The sequence below is a fragment of the Watersipora subatra genome, chromosome 5 (genome assembly GCF_963576615.1).
Source record: "Watersipora subatra chromosome 5, tzWatSuba1.1, whole genome shotgun sequence".
Lineage (NCBI taxonomy): Eukaryota > Metazoa > Bryozoa > Gymnolaemata > Cheilostomatida > Watersiporidae > Watersipora > Watersipora subatra.
Window position 1 is genome coordinate 43,304,119 of NC_088712.1, and position 22,997 is coordinate 43,327,115.

At 37.7% G+C, this 22,997-nt stretch overlaps 1 protein-coding gene across 1 annotated transcript in view; it reads right to left on the bottom strand.

Moving 5' to 3' along the window:
* Positions 1 to 767: 767 nt before the first annotated feature.
* Positions 768 to 22,997, bottom strand: part of LOC137397028 (ribosome quality control complex subunit NEMF-like) — a 38,695-nt gene continuing 16,465 nt past the window's right edge. The window contains exons 11-26 of the mRNA XM_068083312.1: positions 22,604 to 22,764; positions 20,491 to 20,713; positions 19,176 to 19,350; positions 16,485 to 16,561; positions 15,952 to 16,027; positions 13,120 to 13,336; positions 10,473 to 10,565; positions 9,169 to 9,390; positions 8,830 to 8,952; positions 7,164 to 7,251; positions 5,831 to 6,013; positions 5,081 to 5,192; positions 4,169 to 4,361; positions 3,164 to 3,207; positions 1,547 to 1,626; positions 768 to 1,125 (exon numbers count right to left, since the gene is read on the bottom strand). Of these exons, the coding sequence (XP_067939413.1) occupies positions 1,045 to 1,125; positions 1,547 to 1,626; positions 3,164 to 3,207; positions 4,169 to 4,361; positions 5,081 to 5,192; positions 5,831 to 6,013; positions 7,164 to 7,251; positions 8,830 to 8,952; positions 9,169 to 9,390; positions 10,473 to 10,565; positions 13,120 to 13,336; positions 15,952 to 16,027; positions 16,485 to 16,561; positions 19,176 to 19,350; positions 20,491 to 20,713; positions 22,604 to 22,764 (2,148 nt within the window). The 3' untranslated portion in view covers positions 768 to 1,044. The remainder of the gene's footprint in view (positions 1,126 to 1,546; positions 1,627 to 3,163; positions 3,208 to 4,168; positions 4,362 to 5,080; positions 5,193 to 5,830; positions 6,014 to 7,163; positions 7,252 to 8,829; positions 8,953 to 9,168; positions 9,391 to 10,472; positions 10,566 to 13,119; positions 13,337 to 15,951; positions 16,028 to 16,484; positions 16,562 to 19,175; positions 19,351 to 20,490; positions 20,714 to 22,603; positions 22,765 to 22,997) is intronic.

The window sequence follows — 22,997 nt, forward strand, 5'->3', positions numbered from 1 at the left end:
TATGGGAGTATTTGCTGATGATGCAGTTGATTATTGAATGCCATTTCTTTAGCTACACCTCGCTGGCCCCCGATGCCGATTGAAATAATTTGAGCGGTTTGAGGCAGAGCAGGTGGTTTATTTATACGGCAGGTATGTGCCAAAACCAGGATTTTCAAACACAAATTATAGACCAACATATATGCCACGTGAACTTTTACACTGCAGCAGTGATTACAGGACTATTAATTGATAGTCAATCCTGCTTTTGATTCTTTCGTTTAAACCCGGTAGTGTCAAAACTGGCTTCTTCTCTTGCATGCAGTGTAGCTACTACTTATGTGTGATTGTGCGTGGTTAAGCAAAGCGACCTACGGGTACTATGCATGTTGCGAAAGGAATTAAGAAGAAAGATGTGCATGTTAAGAAGAAATTACCCGTTATGAAGTTGGAATGTAAATGGTTAACTTACTGTTCACTTCTTCATCAACCCAGCCAACTAAACTCTAAATACTATCACACAGACCTGAACATAAATTTTAAGACTTAAAATGACCAATCATAGCAGTCTAAATCGAAGTGATCTGCTATAGCCGTTGCACTTAGAAAGTATTTACCGTAATACCAACCTCATCATGTGATAGTCTCTTGAAAGCATGTTTATTCTAACAGAATTTCATCAACTCTCAGTTCAGTACTCTCAGTTGAAGTACAAATGCAAACAGTTTAGGAGATTTAATCAAATTCAGCAGCAACCAAAACGATAACAAATTCCATACATCAAGTCATCCAACATATTTTATTGTCTCAAATAACAGTATAAACTATGAACAATAATAGGCAAATATTACTTATATTATTGTGATATTTTAATAGGTATCCAATATTTCATAAATTTCAATCCAACTCGATGATGCCCATGGGAATTTGGATTTGCTGACGGTGTAGGCACAAAAGAGACGATTGCTAACCGAAGAAAACATAAAAAGCCAATGTATGGGATATATACAAATTTATTTTCAAATTGCGCTAAATTATGAAAATAGATAAGGAAAAAATTGTGTGCTATCTTTTCCCTTTGTTTTTATGAACTTGACTAGATGTAACCTTGACCTTCCCAGGTATGTTTCGTGACAGGTCTACATCCTGCAAACACAGAGCCTTGCAATTAGTACCAGAGCCCGTCCCTAAGTAAATGCTATTACAGTGTAATCCAAATACAATCAGTGGTATTCGCTGACATATTGTAGCATTGTAATCTTGCAGGCAAATGTGGAGCCACTTACAATATTTGGAGTAAGTAAAATCATTAACATGGGAAGAATACCACAATATCAATGCTGCAAGATTATGAACTTCTATTTTGGTTCATTCACAAATCTTATGGTTATTGTGAACCTTAGCTCACCGGAATGAAACTATCACTCATGTGAATGCACTTGTGGCAAAGTATGGTGCTCAAAGCTATAGGAAAACGCTCATAAGAACAAGCCAAGCATTGAACAGCCTTTGAAAAATTTTTAACCAATCTGATAACTATAAGCCACTCATACTTAATGCTACACACCTTAAGTGATTTTAGAAGGTCTTTTTCCCTTTGTGTAGTGCTTCGGTCATGTAGAAATGCGTTTATTGCTGACTTGGTTGCTGAAGAAAAAATGAAAATGCCTTTGGTTAAAAATCAACAGGCTACAAAATTCATACTCATCTGGTTTTATGCAACTTCAATGCCTTGCTATATTCATAAAACTCAAATATGTGGTTAAACACCAGTGCTACAGAAACAAGGTCAAGGGCACTACTAGTGTATCCAACATTGTGAAATCTACAGAGCTATTCGTACTATTTGAACCGCGTTTTGTAAAAGGCTGGTGTGTTTCAGCACTGAAATCTATGGCTTCTACTCCGGAAGGAAAGACGTGAAAGGGATCTACTAAAAGAACTATGACCTAGAGAGGCAGGTGTAATGTCAGTATTGATTATAAAGTAAACAAGAAAGGGCAAGTAGGGATACCCTACACAATTTGGACTCAATTATTTTGGATCAAGTAATGGATCACATGATCAGATTATGACTTGACGATTAGATCAAGCCGAAACAAAGCTGTAAAGTAGCGAGCATCTATATTTGATACAGGGTCTTCGGTAAAACCCGAAGTGTTTGTCATAAACTAGTGCTACGATAAGTTTTATATTGATCTTTTTATTGGCCTTTCAATTCACGTGAGAACAGCACGTGACAAGACAATAACCAACTGTAATGACTACGTCAGAGAAATCAACAGATTCCAATCTACAGCAGCTTTTCGTTTTTGAGCTTTTAAGGGCTTGTAATCACATTTCCACATATTTTGCACCGACAACACAGCAGAGTAAGACAAGGTGAATCTTTTGATACCAAATAACTGTAATGTGAATTTTGTTGCAAGTCAACCTTTAAGTTTAGTAAAACATTAAGACTTAGCTTTAAGTATGTGTTTAGCGAGCTAAGTATCCTATAAGTTAAATTCAAAGTCCAAATGCGTTGCTAATCAGGTCTCTCTCACACCGCCGTCAGCCACTACGTATGTCTCGAAGGTAAGACCTCTATACAGTACTGTACATAACAATATTACAAGCGATGACAACGGCAAATCATTTAGTGTACTGCCTTAAATTGTTTAATATGAAAGGTACCTGCACTGCACTGGGAAGGTACCTGCACTGCACTGGGAAGGTACCTGCACTGCACTGGGAAGGTACCTGCACTGCACTGGGAAGGTACCTGCACTGCACTGGGAAGGTACCTGCACTGCACTGGGAAGGTACCTGCACTGCACTGGGAAGGTACCTGCACTGCACTGGGAAGGTACCTGCACTGCACTGGGAAGGTACCTGCACTGCACTGGGAAGGTACCTGCACTGCACTGGGAAGGTACCTGCACTGCACTGGGAAGGTACCTGCACTGCACTGGGAAGGTACCTGCACTGCACTGGGAAGGTACCTGCACTGCACTGGGAAGGTACCTGCACTGCACTGGGAAGGTACCTGCACTGCACTGGGAAGGTACCTGCACTGCACTGGGAAGGTACCTGCACTGCACTGGGAAGGTACCTGCACTGCACTGGGAAGGTACCTGCACTGCACTGGGAAGGTGTATGATATTACAAATCCAGCAGTTTCAAATGACAAGTTTTCACATACCTTTTCCTCGCTTAGTTGAGCCTGGTATCAGCTTGACCTTGTATCTACAACACACCAGTTCATCGGAGACAAGTTGGCAACCATCAAGTTATTTATTCATTTATAAAGGGATAGAAAATATAGATATAATATATATAGATACAATATATATATAATATCGATATAATATATAGTATATATAAAATATGTACATGTATATAATATCGATATAATATATAGTATATATAAAATATGTACATGTATATAGATATTATATAAAGATATAATATATATATAATAAGTAGATACAGACAAAATATATAAATATAATATATATAGATATAATATATAGATGTAATATATATTGAATATTACAAAAAAGAAATTCTCGTTGACTGATATTCAGGTGCAGCTGTAACAGTCAAATGATTTATTGCAAAGCTTATTATATACTATATTATTACAAATATTGTATATTATATTATTATAAACTATATTACCAATATATTATTTTGATAGTCAATTTTTATTAGATAAATTGCTAATTTTATGTGCATATTTATTTCATGCATATGCATTTGATGCAAACTGCATGATGTGAACGACTTGGAGATGATTTCAAGCCTCAACTGCAACTAGAAGTAATGTAAAATCCCTCATGTTAAGAAGCTGCATGATGTTTGTAATTATTCCTCCAAATCATATGTACAAAGTCTAAACACACAGAGCAAACACAGGGCACGATTTACAGCGCTCACGTAGACAGCAATCGTAGCTCAACAACCTTTAAAATGATGTAGGAAAAGTGATTTCACTCACGCACCAAAAACCTGGAGGCCCAGCATATACAAAATATCCCACATATCTCAAGCAGCAATTCCAAGAAATATGATAATTTACCGTCCATTTGAAAATGTTGTGATAATTAACATGTTAGACGAACATTGCAACAGATTCCAAGCAATTATCATATTATCACTCCAAATACACCGATTGTATTTCTCTATCTACTGCCTGAGTACTGACTTGAAGTTCTGCAGCGCTGAGTAAGGAGCGCAGAAAGGAATGGCATACAGAAGTGTATCAACTTCAACTGGAAGTCCTGTCAGTGTGTCAAGGACACCTGTCTCATCCACTGGATTCTCCGAACCATCAATCGCATCATCTTCCTCTTCAGCAGGAAGAGGTTGCCCAGCCTTCATGGCAGCTTTCGCTGCCTCTGTAAATAAAATGAAACTATAAAACGCTACAAATGAGAAGAGAACTAGTAGCATCAGGAAATAAAACCAGGGAGCTGACACGAGCATACAACTCCTCATTCCTTGATCAACACAATTGAGGTGATCAATCACTTACTGATAGTCGTTATTTCCAAATGATAGAGATTACAGAGTGTAATAATAATAAAGAGTTCATAGTTCATGAATACATAACTTTTTAATTATAATTTATTAATAATAAAGCAATAAATAAGTTACTAAAAAATAGTTGACAAATTTTTTACTCCGCACACATAACCAACTTTAAACTTCATCAGCAGTGTGCGATTCATATTTTATGTTCACCGAATAGCTCACAATCAAAGTACTCATTGGCAACTCCAGATTTAGTTTCTAGAAAACCAAATCATTGAGCAAGAAGTTCAATATAGCATAATTCAGGGTTGACCAGAAAACTAATACGATATTTTACCTGCAAATGACTGAGATGGTGTATTTACAATCTCTCTAACCCCAAACCTCCCTCCCACTTTGTAAGGGCCACTTGCATTGCTACCAAATCAAAATGCTTGTGAACATGCAAATTTTGCACATTATAAAGAATACATATGATAACGGATTTTCATTGGTGTAGTTTTTAGAAATTGCTAAGCTACACTAGAGTGCTTGAGCGGACAACTCCAGGACCAAATAAACATGCTTTGAGGTGACTCGTTACCTTGCTGCTTCCTTTTGTATTCCTGCTGCTTTTGTGCAAGTTCAATCTTTCTCTGCTGCTTCTCAGCCTGCAGCTGCTGCTGTGCCTTTAATTTAGCCCGTTTCTTGGTTTCCTAACAGTGAAGACAACTCCAGAATGAGTACATAGCACTATATAGACCAATTAATGATTCTGGCAGAGGCATGCTAACCCGTACAATTAGTATAAACATATAGAGATAACTTACATCCTACTGAATATGCAAAGAGAAAAACTGACAAGACAAAGACTATAATGGAAAGGAAAAGTGTTTTCAGATTTCACTGTGTTGTCTTGTCTACCTTTCCTTTCTTCAGCTCTTCTTAAAATTGGACAGAAATATCCGCCTCACTAATTTACAGGTAAAAGGCAAAGAAATACAAAATGTGTGAATAAAAACTTACTTTCACCAATTTCAGCTAAGCAAGACTGATTAAGGAGTGAGCTGTTGATGACCAGATTAGGGCTTAGTTAAGGTGCATGAGAGAGACACTTGTAACACTCTAAGGTTATGGTATAAAAATGGGAAATGGCAAAACATGAAAAATGAACCGCATGTAAACTAATTAATAGACAAATAGCGGAATAATACCATGAATAATGCAGCATACAAATTAGCGACTATTCCCTTACATCAATCCAAAGAGAAAACAACTCCAACTACCATGGTGATAAAAAAAAACTAAAAACTTAGCGCAGCTCTAAAAACAACAGTCCTCCATTTTAACTAACCCTTTCAGCGGATTGCATTAGAGATGTTCGGAGTCGCCTTTCCTCCTCATCCTGGTCAGCATACTTCTTCTTTATCTTTTTCAACTTGCCACTCTGACCTCGTTTACTAACAGACTGTGGTTGTTGAGAGGATTTGGGACAGTCCTGCTGTGAGTCTGACACTTGATCACCCCTCAGTCTATCCTGCATCAGATGCGATCAGAAGTGTCAAATAGTGAGGCGATCAAGCAGATTCAATATAAATTCTATGTAATAATTTTGACTACAGCACAAGTATATGTATACATTTATGAACAGAGCCGTTCAACTCTGAACAAATGACATAAATTCGCTTCGCATAAATTTAGCAAAGCGAGATGGCATGGAATGAGCTCAGATTTTCCCGTTTTATAATTCGAAGTAGAAGCAACTTCGAACCCGTTAAAAGCATGAAAACACACTAAATGCTTTAAAAGTGCCCAGCGGCTACATGCGGGTACCAAAGTGTTGGAAAAAATGATGATTATATTTACCAGCCTTAAGTTTAGTACTGAAAGTTTACATCATGATGTTCCAAGCGTAACAACTTCATACTCCCCTATAGAGCTCTATAAATCCTGATCCATTTACAGCAAGGACAAACCGTAAAAACAATTGCACCCCTTGATCACACCCCTTGATTGCACTCTTTGATAACAAAGTAGATGATAGCAAGGTTTAGGGCCGAAGACTGTGGCATCATTAAATTCCGCTTGAAGACTTAACAAAGAACGTTCTTTACACGCAAGAGGAAATTAGAATGGTCGTTTATGAAAGATAAATGTTTTTTTTATGAAGGGAAAACTATAGTGAACAATCAGCAAAATAAAGTGATTATATTATTATCAAATAGCCATTACCTAAATGGTTCTTAAAAGTTATCTTGTTATTGATGCCCTAACTTGAAAAGTTATTAGGAATGTTGACCAATAACAGTTTCACCACTGATCACCTAGTTATTTCAATTTATATTAAAATTGTTTGAGTTTATCCTCACTTCTGTTCACGCAATTGACAACAACTAGAGATTTTGGCTTGTCAGGTTTATAACCTGAGAATTGCCTAGACATCTGGAATGATAAGGACGTCCACACATTGAGACATGTTTATATTTACACTAACAATAATAATTTAACTCACTAAAAATACTTTTGCTAAAATTGCTGCATTCGACAGAAACTCCTGAATTAAAGCTGACTTCATTTTCTTTATTGCGAAATTACTAGTCTAAGTGAATCTTTTGACTTTTCACTAAATATGATGTACATATGTCCTCAACTCTATCTCATCTAACAGCTTGATGGAAATGCATTACCTCTGACTTCTCTGAGACAGCTGGCTCATCAGGTACAACTAACCCAGTGGTGGGCGCCGTGCCTTGTTTTTGGGCCTTCTTCAAGTCTCTGTAACATAAACAGTAACTTGTGACAACGGTAATGTCGGCTTCCTATAAGAACAACTTCCTTCTTCAAGTCTCTGTAACATAAACAGTAACTTGTGACAACGGTAATGTCGGCTTCCTATAAGGACAACTTCCTGAAAGGGCATCTTCCTATAAAGGACACTTTGTAGGTTATAACCCTTTTCTTGGTAAGACACATGTTTTGTCATCAACTACAGGGTTGACTTATGCTCCAGCCGAGGGTGACAACTGCTATAGTATAGAGAAAATGAGGCTCGAATATAATCCTCACACTTTCAGTACAAGAGAAGGCAATTGCTACAATAGGTCTGTCACAGTGGTGACTAGGATATCCTATGTTAGCTGAAGGAAACCCCCTATTTTGTATTACCAATTCATAAGTCTAAGAATCAACTGCAAGGTTCTACCCTATTAATAGATGTATCCATGTTAAACACAATAGTTGAGTTAATAGATCTATTCATATTATACAGATTAGTTAAGTTACATGGATCTTATGAGAGCCCGTAGGTGGCTCTAATGCTAATTTATAAGTAATGGAAGTGGATGAAGGCAAGTAGTCATAAGCCTACAACCTGATGTAATAAATTATATAGCAGCAGTAATGTTATCAGACACTCTGTGTAGCTCTTGTTTTCAAAATCACATAAAACAAACATCAATGAGTTGGTCTTAGCGCTGATGTGCCGAGAAAAGCACAGCACATATGGACTCATACATTGCTGACCTATCAAACACTGCAACTCCGTGCCTAGAAGTTATCCTTCCTAAAGAAAAGGGGATGGATGATGACTTCAGAAAAATATTAGTGGACGCATTTGCATCCAGCAAGAAACCACACACAAAAGCCAAATTGTAAAGACAAATACAAAATGTGCTCATATCATATACTCGCATATGTGCACTACAAAGTTGAAAAAGATATTTGATATGTTCTATAAGTATTTTCTGATACAGACTTTTGATATTAGAAGGAGACTATTCCATTCGGCACAAGACACAGACAAGACACAAGGCACTTTCTAACACAAGACACATTCTAACACAAGGCACATTCTAACACAAAACACAAGGTACAGTCTAATACAAAACACAAGGTACAGTCTAACACAAGACACAAACCACCTATATAAAAAATCAACAAGGACATGTCTGAAATGATCTTTCATAATGAAATGATTTAATAACTTAATTTTTAAACGTTACTTATGTACTACCAGCAGTGACTTCAAATACCAACTTCAAGAAACCCGCTCTACTAAATCTGTATTCAGTTCATGAGCTAAATAATTGCCCAGCATTTATCACTATAAATTACAGATAGCTATTTTAAAATCACACGCGTATACCAAACTGGTAGTTCGCGACCTTGACCTGATAACAGGAGGATTGGTTATCTGTCAATATATTAGTTGAACAAGACTAATAATTATATTTTATCACAAAGTGTTTCCCTTACACAGGTAGTCACAGAGGCACCCCAACCGGCCTGCTATCATATAAATTGGTCAAGTGACCAATCAGCTTGAGCGTAAGATAATGAACAGTAAGCTTGTACCTCCTTTGCTTGCGGCTCATCATAGGCTTGTTGCTACCAGTGCTTAAAGCTCTCTCAAGGTTATCATTGGCAACATCACTTGAGCCGCTGACTGTACTTATACTTCGCTGCCTCAGCTCAAAACTACCAATGACAGCAAGAAATAATATATTATAAATTAATGTATTTTTCTATGAATGCGTCCAGATAATAAATATTTTGGTCAGTTCAAAGAGAGGTTGATCACACACAAACAAATATCTTACTTGAAGACCAACCCAGATATCTCTTTATGCCCAATTCTAATTTTTTAGAACCATGGAAATGCTCTAGGTCTTTCTGCATATCTGCTCCACTTACTTTGAGCCCCTGACATGCTCTAAATCTATCTGCGTGTCTGGAAAATCCACATCCATCTCGTCTTTTTCTCTGACCTCCTCATCTCCTTCATCAGTCTCATGTCGTTCACCATTAGTGCCTGTACCGTCAGTTGCTTCTGACCTTTGCTCCTCCGTGTCTCTGTCACTCTCAGAGTCAGAAGGAACATTGTCTTCTTGCAGTTCCTGATCTGATTTAGCTTCACTACAAACAAACGAAGTTACTGGTACAGAAATATAAGTCAAACTAGCAACTACAAAGCTGAAAGGTGGTACAGACACAAAAACAATGAGGTACGTAAAGAAACATATGTGAACCAATGAGCTAACATGACTACAATAGAGTTATGCTATTCTAGATTTCAAACTGACTCTTTCCCAAAAACCTGTCATATTCAATGTCACACCACCTGTACCTGTAGTCCCTTGCCAGTAGAGCACGGAACTAATACTAGTACTATACTTACAGTACATTAAACTGAACGTTGAAAGCACTAGAAATATGACACTATTTATGTATTAGGATAACAGTGCTGGCATCCAGATAACCTGGTTGCTCCCTCTAAAATCTTATTGTGGTTTAGCAAGCAGTCCGAAGGAGCAATGAAAGAAGGTAATTACCACCTAGGGTAACTTAATTACTAGCTAGCCTTTGTACCAACTATAATTTCTATTCCTATATAGTTCAAGTACCCATGTTTTCTGGTCAGCCAGTGGCTAAACTTGAACAAAACTTTAGTAGATTTTATAGAAAGTATCGACATTTTTCTAACATTTGCGATTGTTTTTTATGTTTGAGGTGATTTGACCGCCAGTATGTTTCAAGATAAAAATCGATAAAACTGGATCGCAGTAAAACGCGAAAGAGACTTGCGAAAGGAAGTTACTAGTTGCTATCGTTGCTGTAGTTGATATCGGCTATTGTGTTGAAGTTGCCGCGTTCTGTCGGTTTCTTTCTTTGTTACTATAGACAACATAATCACACTTTTGCTTTATCTGAGCGTTTCAAGGGGATCAAGTTTCAATGATTTTAATCTTGAAACATCCTGGCGGTCAGATCACCTCAAACATAAAAAACAATCACAAATGGTAGAAAAATACTGATACGTTCTGATAAAGTCGACTAAAGTTTTGTGCAAGTTCATCTTTAAATAAAGACTCTACCTAGCCTGTGTACTATAACTATTATCTAATTTAAAACTATAGAGGACCTAGTAATAAGATGCAGTTGTAGCATCCAAGTCTAGTAACAACTAACTAGTGCTACCAGCTTCCTTTCAGACTTACACAGACTCTTCCTTCTCAATCAAGTCTGACTGTAGATCAGAATTCAGCTCGCCACCCTCTTCCTCCACTGTGACCAGGACTGGCTTATCATCCCTATGAAAGTAAATCATATCTGGTCAGTGTTTGCACGCCTTAGGTCTTCTTAGCTTAAGCAAAATATTACGTAGATAAAAAGGTGAAACCAATTGAACCTTCTATGAGGCCCACGATTAATCACAAAATATGTACAGCAAACAAAATTCTACAAGTAATATAGTAGAGTGAAATCCTCAGTGAGTTTGATGCTGTCCTAGCGCACTGAATCTACAAACTCCTTCATGAAAAGACAACTCCCAAACCTATGCATACATTTTTTAATGACTGAGGATTGTTAAAGGTTGACTTGCGACAAAACTCACATTACAGTTATTTGGTATCAAAAGAGTCACCATGTCTTATACTCTGTTGTGTTGTAGGTGCAACATATGTGGAAATGTGATTACAAGCTCTTAAAAGCTCAAAAACAAACAGTTAATCGCAGCCACACAAGACCGCCGTAGTTTGGATTCTCTTTCCAAAACGGCTCAAATGTGACGTAGTTGTACAAGATGGCTTCTGTTTACACTTTCGAGAAACCTCATTCGTCGAAATATTTCCTCAAATATACTTCACGCATTCAATAAAACCATGTCTATTGTTCTTATGCGTCTATTTTATTGTCATTGTAATGCCGTCACTTTTAGCACTGATATCTTATAAAAACTTACCGTAAAAATTCGTTTAATTTTTTAACCTTAGCTCGAAGGAGTACATATCATTGTCTGATAATCATCACGAGCCTGTTGGTCACCTGTGATAATTGAAAAGTGCTGCAGAAATTATTTGCGAAGTATTGGGTCACATGATCAAATTACGACTTGACGATTAGATCAAGCCGAAACAAAACTGTAAAGTAGCGAGCATCTACATTTGATACGGGGTATTCAGTAAAACCCGAAGTATTTGTCATAAACTAGTGCTACGAGAAGTTTTGAGCTTTTTATTGGATTTTCAATTCACGTGAGAACATCACGTGACAAGACAATAACCAAATCTAATGACTACGTCAGAGAAACAGATTCCAATCTACGACGGCTTTTCGTTTTTGAGCTTTTAAGTACTTGTAATCACATTTCCACATATTTGGCACCTACAACACAACAGAGTAAGACATGGTGAATCTTTTGATACCAAATAACTGTAACGTGAATTTTGTTGCAAGTCAACCTTTAAATAAACCAGCCATGAGTCTGAACTCTGAATAGTCTACAACTGGAGCACTGTCAAATGGCGTATGATACAAATTTGCTGGAGTTTAGAGTAACATTTTCTGTTGAATATGACTACTCAAGATGAATACTCAAGCTGCATGACTTTCAGTCTTACCCTCATTATATTATGATTAATTTGTACTGCACTTCTCTAAGCTGTATATAATACACACCTGTGCTGTATCAAAAAGTGGATTTTTCTTAGCGCTTCACAGTTAATGTCTACTGAGCTGTCAACACACAGTAAACACAGAATATGAGTCTGCTCGACAAAGTTATCAGTACTGGTGACTGCAGCTTTCATACGGCCTCCTCTTCACCTTTCCTACTCTCCATCCCTGTATACCAACTCACTCTGCTTTCTCTACTCTCTACCACTGACTGTATACCTAACTCACCCTGCCTCCTCTACACTCTCCCTACTCTTATCACTATATACCTAACTTACCCTGCCGCCTCTTCACTCTCCCTACTCTCCACCACTGTATACCTAACTTACCCTGCCTCTTCACTCTCCCCACTCTCCACCACTGTATACCTAACTCACCGTGCCCCTTCACTGTCCCTACTCTCATCACTGTATACCTAACTTACCCTGCCTCCTCTCCACTCTCCCTACTCTCCATCACTGTATACCTAACTCACGCTGCCTCCTCTTCACTCTCCCCACTCTCTATCACGGTATACCAACTCAAACTGCCTTCTCTACTCTCTACCACTGTATACCAAACTCACCCTGCCTCCTCTCTTTAATCTCTATCACTGTATACCTAACTTACCCTGCCTCCTCTCCACTCTCCCTACTCTCCATCACTGTATACCTAACTTACCCTGCCTCCTCTCCACTCTCCCTACTCTCCATCACTGTATACCAAACTCACCCTGCCTCCTCTCTTTAATCTCCATCACTGTATACCTAACTCACCGTGCCCCTTCACTCTCCCTACTCTTCATCACTGTATACCTAACTTACCCTGCCTCCTCTCCACTCTCCCTACTCTCCATCACTGTATACCAAACTCACCCTGCCTCCTCTCTTTAATCTCCATCACTGTATACCTAACTCACCGTGCCCCTTCACTCTCCCTACTCTTCATCACTGTATACCTAACTTACCCTGCCTCCTCTCCACTCTCCCTACTCTCCATCACTGTATACCTAACTTACCCTGCCTCCTCTCTTTAATCTCTATCACTGTATACCTAACTCACCGTGCCCCTTCACTCTCCCTACTCTTCATCACTGTATACCTAACTTACCCTGCCTCCTCTCCACTCTCCCTACTCTCTATCACTGTATACCTAACTCACCGTGCCCCTTCACTCTCCCTACTCTTCATCACTGTATACCTAACTCACCCTGCCTCCTCTTCACTCTCCCCACTCTCGAGCTCAAGCTCCAGATCTTCAGTGTCTTCTGTTACCAAAGACTCCATATCTTCCTCGAGCACCCTCACTCTGCGCTCTCCCTTGTGCCGCTCTAGGGAGTCATCTGCCAGCTTGAAGAGTAAGCCAAAGCCATACACTAAGTAAGAGGGAGGAAGGAAGTTTTTCTTTCCTCTAACCATAAAGCTTCCTGAAGCACAGACGATCAACAAATGGATCCAGGCAATATATTAGTGAACACATATTGAGTTCTAGTGTTGGGTGAGTCGAATGGCACAAACTAACAAAAGTCAAACGTTGTGAGCAGCAAAACCTTCAACACACTTACAAATTTAACCTTTTGCACACCGTTCCCGTAATCTGACAGGCTGAGAGCGCAGTCTCAGCGTACCAAACCCGTAATTGCCCGTCAGACCTGAGTCTTCGATAGGTATTTTTTAAATTCATTTATTTTAAAAACGGCACTAAGATTTTCAATTAATATTTTGAGAAGTTTTAAAAGATATCATACTACTTTTTTAACACTATAATTATTCTCTTCTGCGCATGTGCAAAAAGAACACGTAGTTAGAAGTTGAACGCTCTTTATGGAAAGCTGATCACCGTGAACGGACGCGAAATTTGAAGCGCTGCTAAAAATTCGTTTATAGGAAGATACCGACTGGTTTAAAAGTGAAGAGGATTTTAGACCAGAAAGATGTGAGGAAGACGATGAAAGTAAAAAAGAAAATCAACAGAATTAATTGGATTGGGAAAGTGAGACTGTAACGGCCGGTGTTGAAACGGCGAATAATGACGGATATCAAAGAGGAGCTGATTTGAAACCAAAAGAATGACATTTTGCTGACAGCCTGGCAGGAGTATAAGTTTGCATTTTTAAACAGGTAAGTGTTTTTTATCATTCAAAGCTTTTTAAACATCGGTCATTATAAATATTATATTAATCGAAACGAATAAATATGGCCTTCAAAAACATTGTGATGCTTCGGAGCCTGTTGATGATAAACATTTGGCAAGTTGTTTGTTTAGTTTTGCATATAGGTATTCTCAAAACGCCTTCTCCGTTGCCTTACTGGTCCACATTCCTTTATTATCTACGCCGATTTTTAATCAATTTAAAAATTGTAAGAAAATTAGAAGCAAGTTTACACTTTATTGACAATTTTGAAGACCCTGCTGTAATATATCGTTCAAGTTAGAAAATGTTTTTGCCATGACATGCGACTGGTTCTATCCTGTTTTTCTATCTGACAAATTTATATCTGTAGATGAAAGCTTGCTGGCATGGAAAGGATGGCTCAACTTCAGACAGTATATTCCATCTAACAGATCTAAATTTGGAATTAAGTTAAAGGCTTTCCGTTGCTGTCTCTGGCTATGTGCACCAGTTGTCTGTATACATCGTCGATGAGCAAGCTGAATGCACTGGCAGCGGAGTCACTTGTGGAATATCTTTGTGCGAGTCATGTTTTGATCCTTACCATGCTAACTAAATTTATTTACAAATGGTATTTTATTTAGTTTTTGCAAATGCTTCACTGCTTTGTATTGCTAGCTTTTGTACATACATTTGCTAATCTATTGTATTAGTTGTGCATTGGTGTGCTGTATTTGTTGCACACTGCCATCTTCAGAGCAGCAGTCTAATCAAATAGTTCAGTTCTCATATTGTTCTGCAATCTAGCAGTCCATGATTTGCTGTTTCTGCTCATAATAAATGTTGCTTCCTGTCTTTTGCTGCTTCACCAAATGTGTGAATATATGCTCACCACTTAATTCTTCTTGCACACAACCAGTTAATCTTTTGCTGCAGCACGCATGAACCAGTGCAATGACTTTATATGCAAAATTTTTACATAAATCTATAGACTCAAGAAATGCATAAAAATTCAGAGCAAAAAATTGTAACTGTGTATATATAGATGTCTAGCTGCAAAGTTTTTGCAAGCTGTTTGGAGGAAAAAATCTCATTCTGCAGGAAAATGTCTCAGCTTCCAGATGCATATTTATTTGCAGTTTTGTGCTAATTTGCACGAAAGTTGGAGCAACCTTGTCGGGTGACTGTCTTGCGCTGCTTATTGGCAAGGTGTCTCGAGCATTTCCAGTGACGCTCCCGCTATACATCAGAGCTCATAACTCCGCTTTCAATGCTCTTGGACGACTAATTTTTTTTGCAAATTGCTGTGAACATATGAATCCATGCAAGAATTATTTATACAACACTGCCAATTGCTTTTAGTCAATATAAAATATAATTGAAAAAGACGTACAAAAATGAAAGACTCGTAACCTCAACGAATTGAGACTTTTGCAGGAAAGCAAATGCAAGCTAGCTACATAAAAAAATATCAGCTTGTAGAGAAATTTCTCAGCATTCCTATGCATGTTAATTTATGTTTCTACTTCAATTTTGATGAAAATTGATGCAGTTTTTACGCAGTGGTGTCGAAGGCTCAAATCGCCATAGTAAATGCTCCGGTGCGCTGGGGAATTTCCAGCCGTAAACCCGCGGTCGCTAAAGGGTTAAGCATACGAAACAGAGTAAACTTAACAAGGAAGTTGTCTGCTTACTTCAACTCACTACGTTATCATTCCGATATAAAAAAGTGGTGAAGTCAAGTTCAAGCCAGCTACTAAAGGTGAGATCACAAACTGGGAACAAGCAGCAAAGAAATGAGCAAATGGCAAAGAAATGACAGAATATGAATAAAACTACATATAACAGCTTTCATAACACAATAAAAGAAAAAAATTTCTAACAGAAGAACAAATATATTTATAACGTAGTAACCAGCCATGTCTTACCGGTGGATAAGTATTCGCCACTAGGGGCAGTTTTTGACACCTGATCATGATAGACCCACCAAGCACTTGTCACAACCTGTCAGAACATATGAGGCATGGCTAGGCACGCTATCCACTTTAACAATTCAGTCAAAGAGATCAAGTGTTTAGTTTGTGATAGTTCAACCAACTAAAATCTAAACTTTGATACAACTCTCAGAACAGGGGAAGATCTATAATCAACGTGCATTACTATCTCTCGACATGTATAGTGATGCGTATAGGTCATGTATTCAATTGATCAGTACATATAAGCCTTATAAGGCCTGCTTTTATTTCCTAATCTAAAACCACTCCCCCGGTGCTATACTAGTGATAGCGGATGTATGAAAAGGCTGCTAAACCAGAACTAAAAACAGCTCTCCAAAAAAGCAGCTAGCAGATGCAAAAAAGAGGCGCCTAGTAGTATATAAGGAAGGTCAAGGTAAAACATAATATCAAATCATAAAGAAAACCCTAATAGCATTTTAATAGACTATCAGATGTGTGCTGACCTTGGCATCCCAGGCAGCGCTGTGACAAATAGCCATGGTCCCAGCCTCATTCAGAGTCTTTGGGGAGATTGGACCACCTGCAAATAAGCCATAGTTTAAGTAACTTGAATGTTTGTAGTCGTCAGATGATTTAAGATTGGCTTGCAATAAAATTCACATTACAGTTATATGGTACCAAAATATTCACCATGTCTTACTCTGTTGTGTTGTAAGTGCCAAATATGTGGAAATGTGATTACAAGCTCTTAAAAGCTCAAAAACGAAAAGCCGCCGTAGCTTGGAATCTCGTCATCTCGATAACGTAACCACGAAATTTGGTTATCGTCTTGTCACGTATGTTCTCACGTGAATTGAAAGGTCAATACAAAGCTCAATATAAAACTTATCGTAGTACTAGTTTATGACAAACACTTCGGGTTTTACCGAAGACCCCGTATCAAATATAGATGCTCGCTACTTTACAGTTTTTTTCGGCCTGGTTTAATTGGCAAGTCGTAATCTGATCATGTGACCCAATACATCGCAAATAATTTTTGCAGCACTTCTCGATTATCACAAGTGACCAACAGACTTGTCATGATTATCAGACAATGATATGTACTCCATCAAACTACAGCTAAAAAATTAAACGAATTTTTACGGTAAGTTATAAGATATCACTGCTAAAAGTGACAGCATTACGATGACGATGAAACAGACGCGTAGGAACAATAGTCATAGTTTTATTGAATGTGTGGAGTATATTTGTGAAAGTATTTCGACGAATAAGGTTGCAAGAAAGTGTAAAAAGAAACCATCCCTCACAACTACATCACACTTGAGCCGTTTTGGAAAGGGAATCCTAACTACGGCGGTCTCATGTGGCTGCGACTTTCTGTTCGTTTTTGAGCTTTTAAGAGCTTGTAATCACTTTTCCACATACTTTGCACCTACAACACAACAGAGTAAAACATGGTGAATCTTTTCATATCAAATAACGGTAATGTGAATTTTGTTGCAAGTCAACCTTTAAAATAATTGCTGCTAGATTGTAAATGACTAAAATAATATAAAACTGAAAACTAGATTGTGCTAATCCCAGACAAACTGTCTCAGAGGCACGTTTATCAGAACAAAAAAAAAATTTTGCTCCTACTGCTAGTCGCTAAAATGCTTCAAGATATGTCATGAAACTGGTTCTTAGTTTGACAACCACTAAGTTTAGCTAGCAAACCATTCCTGCTAGTTAAGAAGAAACCTCATGCATAAGTATTTCAAAAAAACTGACAAATATTCAAAAATCCACATCACTTCATGATGCACATCACACATATGGGTTTAGGTTGAAAAGTTAAAATGATGGGAAAGTATCTACAGAAAGCACATTAACATGTACATGTAGGTGTTATGGAAAAATTTGTATAGAAAATAAGATATTAGAAAAATGGGTCTACAACATTTTAAGCAGAGCAAAGAGTACTTGGACATTAAAAATAAAGTACATAGCCTGAAACTCTGACTACCGTAAATTTCGGTATATGAGTGTCAAAAAGTGTCAAAAACTTACCACTAAACTTAAAAACCCATTCTCGACTTGACGGCGGTGACGTTTTTCATGTCGCGTTTCCTAGCGAATTCCGATTCGGGAAAACTATCTCAAATCAAAATTATATGATATGACACAGGGATTTATTTATAAACTGACAAAGTACTAGTAATCCTACTCAACGTGTGATGGATAAAACACCAAGTTCCATTCTTCACCATCCAAATGGTCATTGTAAGGATCCTCTTTTGGACTAATGTCTTTTGTCGAATTCAATGGAATTTGTGTAGTATTCGCTGAATTTAATTTGAACACGACACAGAGTAACAACGATTTTGGTTTAGGCATAGTGCTTGGCTGATGAGCCCAAAACTTGTTAATCCATTTGACCCATCCACTATCGTCCATCCTTCCTTTTTCTTGCATGATTGAATCTCTTGAATCATGATTATTGGTGAATAACTGTCTTATGGCATCACTTTAAAATAAAATTATTATAATAGGTGGCAGATTTATTCCCTTGGCGAGGAGGGCCAATACAATGGTGTTGTTTTTCATACCCTGTGGTTTTCACCAGAGCTATCTTATCTCCTTTTTGTTAATGGTTATATTGCCGATGACACCAAAAGCATGGCCATTTGTGTTGATAACACGGTTGATTATTGAATGTCATATCCTTCGCTGCACCTCGCCTGCCTCTGATGCTAAATGAACTATTCCGATCAAGCGCCTTGAGCTAAAGAAGGGGGCCAACTTATACGGAGGGACATGTGAAAACCAGGATTTATAAACCAAACTCATAGACATTGACTTGCACGCCGGAACTTACGGTACTTGACCACCGCTTGGGAGCCGCAGTGCATCAGCCCACCCAATAAAAAAACCAAAGCACTTCCATAAGTCTATCATAGCAAGGCATAGGCCTAGATACCTTGAGGGTTCTATAAGTCTATCATAGCAAGGCATAGACCTAGATACCTTGAGGGTTCTATAAGTCTATCATAGCAAGGCATAGACCTAGATACCTTGAGGGTTCTATAAGTCTATCATAGCAAGGCATAGACCTAGATACCTTGAGGGTCCTATAAATCTATCATAGCAAGGCATAGACCTAGATACCTTGAGGGTTCTATAAGTCTATCATAGCAAGGCATAGACCTAGATACCTTGAGGGTTCTTAACCACAATACTGCTGGCTCCGTGTATGTCAGCATGGACATAAACATCTCCAGCCTTCAAATACCTCCTCACGAGCATCTCATTCTGCTGCCCGTCTCGACCGGCGAGCACGAGGTAATTCTCCGATGATATGAACCAGTTGAACTTCTCAAACCACATCACCTGTCATTAAATGTTACAAACTCAGGGATCGCTATCTCATCCACATTGCCTATTCATAAGTGGTCAAAACAGTTTTCTTAAGGGCAAGTTGTACGTAATTAGACTGGCAAAAGATGCTCAGAAAGCACAGCTATGAAAAACAGTATTCTAGGCAAGGAATGTGGACAGACAGAAAAGAGTACCAAGCGTGATGAGAGGTAAAAATTCTGTCCATCACGCAAAGTTCAACCTGTGTAACCAACAGATTATCTACTATGTGTAATCTATAGATTATCTATAAATTACACATAGTATAAATTACTTATGATTATTATCTAATCATCATTAAAAATATGGACTCACTAGAGCTGAAATAAGCAACATTATACAACACAAGGAGTATTTATGCTAAATAAACACCTTTTATACATAATATTAGCACCTTTGTACACCTTTTAAGCATTGAAGCGCACATACATAGCTTATTAAAGGATTATTGATTACATTCCCCTTCTGAGAGGACAAAACTATCTAAACACACCTCCAACCGCAGCATAGGCATAACGGTGTGCAGTGCATCACTAGGGCTTATCTTCAATATATAAAAACCCAAGCCAAAAATATAGTAAACTCCAATTCCCAAATTAACCAAACCAACAAATACATGCAGGATGATTTACTCCAAACAAACTCTAACCAATATTCATATCGAGGAAGATTGTAAAAACTTGGCGAAAACAGATTTAATAATTTATATGATTTATTCAAGCTAGACATGTCTATCTATATGGGAGTTGCCATTCCATCTGAGCCAAATACTCAAAGCAAAGGTGCAGTTTAATGAAAAACGTATTGGCAGTAAAATCTGTTTTATCTTGGTTATTTGTTTCAAAAACGAGGCTTGATAGAAAGAGACCTTGATGTTTATCATCCACTCCAATCAGTAACTACTAAGTGGCTGTTGACATGACAGAGTTTCCAAACGAGGTACCCCCAAAGGGTGTGACCAGTGCCTGCATGTACTAATACTAGAAAACCATGTGGCCTTATCAATATGTACTGACAAGAAATGTGAAGCTGATCGGATACTGTGCACACCTCAGACTGATTGATACATAAGCGGATGTATAAAATAACTGCAAACATTTGACCGGCCCATACCTTTCTAGCTTTGACTATGTTCGCTGTAACCTTCATCTCCTTCAACACCTGCTTAGTTTTCTTCTCAGCTGACTTGAGAGCCTTGCTGGACGCATCTATAGTTTTTTTCTCTTTTTGCGAAGCATGTCTCTTGTGATCATAGTACTTTTTTGCATTGGCATATGCTGAGAGAGCAATATCTATGTCTATGGTCATGGGTTTTGAATCTTCCTCATAATGATCTCTACAGGAACAGAAAACCTATCCCTATAAAAAACTAAGCTATAATGTAATTCCTATCAATGAAGTAAACATAATTTGAAACCACCTAAGAACACTTGAGATAACTTAATACAACTTGAAGTAATTTAAAGAACACTTAAAGCACATAAGTTATATAATTTTTTTATTATATATTTCAATAAATCAGAGTCTTAGCTTTCGAATGAGCCTAAATTCAACACACAAAGAATAATATAACTATGAAAAACAGGGTGTCAAAAGTATGTCCTGCAAAAAAAAACCACTTGGTTCAGGTTATCAAAATGTGATGTCACAATTATTATTTAGTCTTAGGTAGTCGATCCCTTTCGCTGCCATTGAGGCTGCGCTTTTCTGTGACAATCGGTGCTGTTGAACCCAGAGAGAAATAATAAACTAGGATTCTAGATAATCAACAATGCCCGGGAATTGGGCTAACGCCCGACCAATACAAACACATGTTCTGGGTTAATTAATTATGCTTCAACAAATGTACTGTCGTTGATAAAGGTAATGAAATCACATCGATTAAATTGTGACCTGCAGTTGCGTGGCTCTAGGACTATATGTCAATCGCACTTTCGCGAGATCACGCAATGCTTGAAACTAATTAGTCTCATTCCACGACCCTCAACATAACAATAAAATGAGAGGGCTAGTGCATAATATCATCGGTAAAACATAGTATGGTGCTTGTATCTGAATTATTTATCATAGAAATAATCTGTACATAGAGAACTAATGACACTGATGCCTTTTTCATCTTCATTGGTTCTCTGGAGTTGTCCTATCTTCGTCTGACACTAACGTCATTATCGTAGTTGATAAATATAAGCGGTAAGCAATAAAATAGGCGGTATGAGCGCACAACACCGCATAAGAAAATTGTGATGTCACAATTTCTGAGCCTATGTCAGTAAACATTTTTGCGGTAGAGCTCTGGGGAAATCCTATAAACACCAACCAATGTCTGTCTCACCATGGCAAACAATAGCTCATCCGAAAGCCAAGACTCTGATGTATTGGAATATACAATAAAAAAATTATGTAATTTATGTGCTTTAAGGAAACATAAAACAACTTGAGGTAACTTAAGAACACTTGAAATAACTTGAGAATACTTGAGGCAACTTATGTACATTTGAGGTAGTGTAAGAACACTCGGGGTACCGTAAGACCACTTACAGTACCTTAAGATAACAAAAGGTGATTTAATACGATTTGGGGCAATTTGACAACATGTGGAATAACTTATGATTACTCAACGGAACTTAAGACTACTTGGGATCGCTGGAAGTAACTAAGATAATGCTTAAAGTGACTTGCAATCATTTGTGGTAACTTGCAAAAGAAGTTAAGGTCAAATTATATAGCTTGAGATGACATAAGTTAGCACTAGCATGATTGGTGAAAATAAGCTTTTGTGGCTCAAAACAACTTTTCAAAAAACTTTCCATGTAACTAAAGATGAGCGGTAATCAACAAGCCATAAATCAATTGTAGCCTATACAACAGAACTGGACAGTTTGAAAATTGATTAAACTAAAGATCAACAAAAAAGACAGCAATGACAACGGATGACGGCTCCATATCTACCACAGTATATGAAATTCCAATAATTTCATCATCAGCAGCTGAGCATGATAAAGTTTCATCATTGGGCAAAACGTGCTTTCTTCATTGTCACTTTATATGAGAAACAATCTGCTCTTGACTAGATCTCAAACAGCCTGCATAACTGTATTCCAGAGAATCAATGATACAAGAATCAAGCCTTGATGTTTAATTATTTGTCAAAATTTTAATAACTTTTACTCACAATGTACTCAAGCTACTGAGGCCAAATAAAGGTCATGGCACACCACTCACGTACCTCAACTGGACTGTAAAGTGGTTCTTCTCGAGCTTTAAACGTTTGATGGCCATAGCAACCGGATCGCCATGACTTTGCGCTTCCTTAATGATGTCATCGATATCTCCCCAATCAATCTGATTAGCCAAGGCAGATCTGACAACTGAGAGCGCTTTTTCAACCTGTAAATAGAGTACTTGACCAAAAGTAGTACAAACACTTTAGAGAGTACATGACACAGTAAAATTATATATTCTTAGCAGAAAGCTGTCCTTACAATTTTCATGAACAAACAATATATGATGATATGCATATGTTTAAAACTAGACCTAGTACAGGGCATTATTTGTTGAAAGAGATACACTACTGTTGGTATATAAATTAGCTTATATGCAATATAATCATATTTAATTAG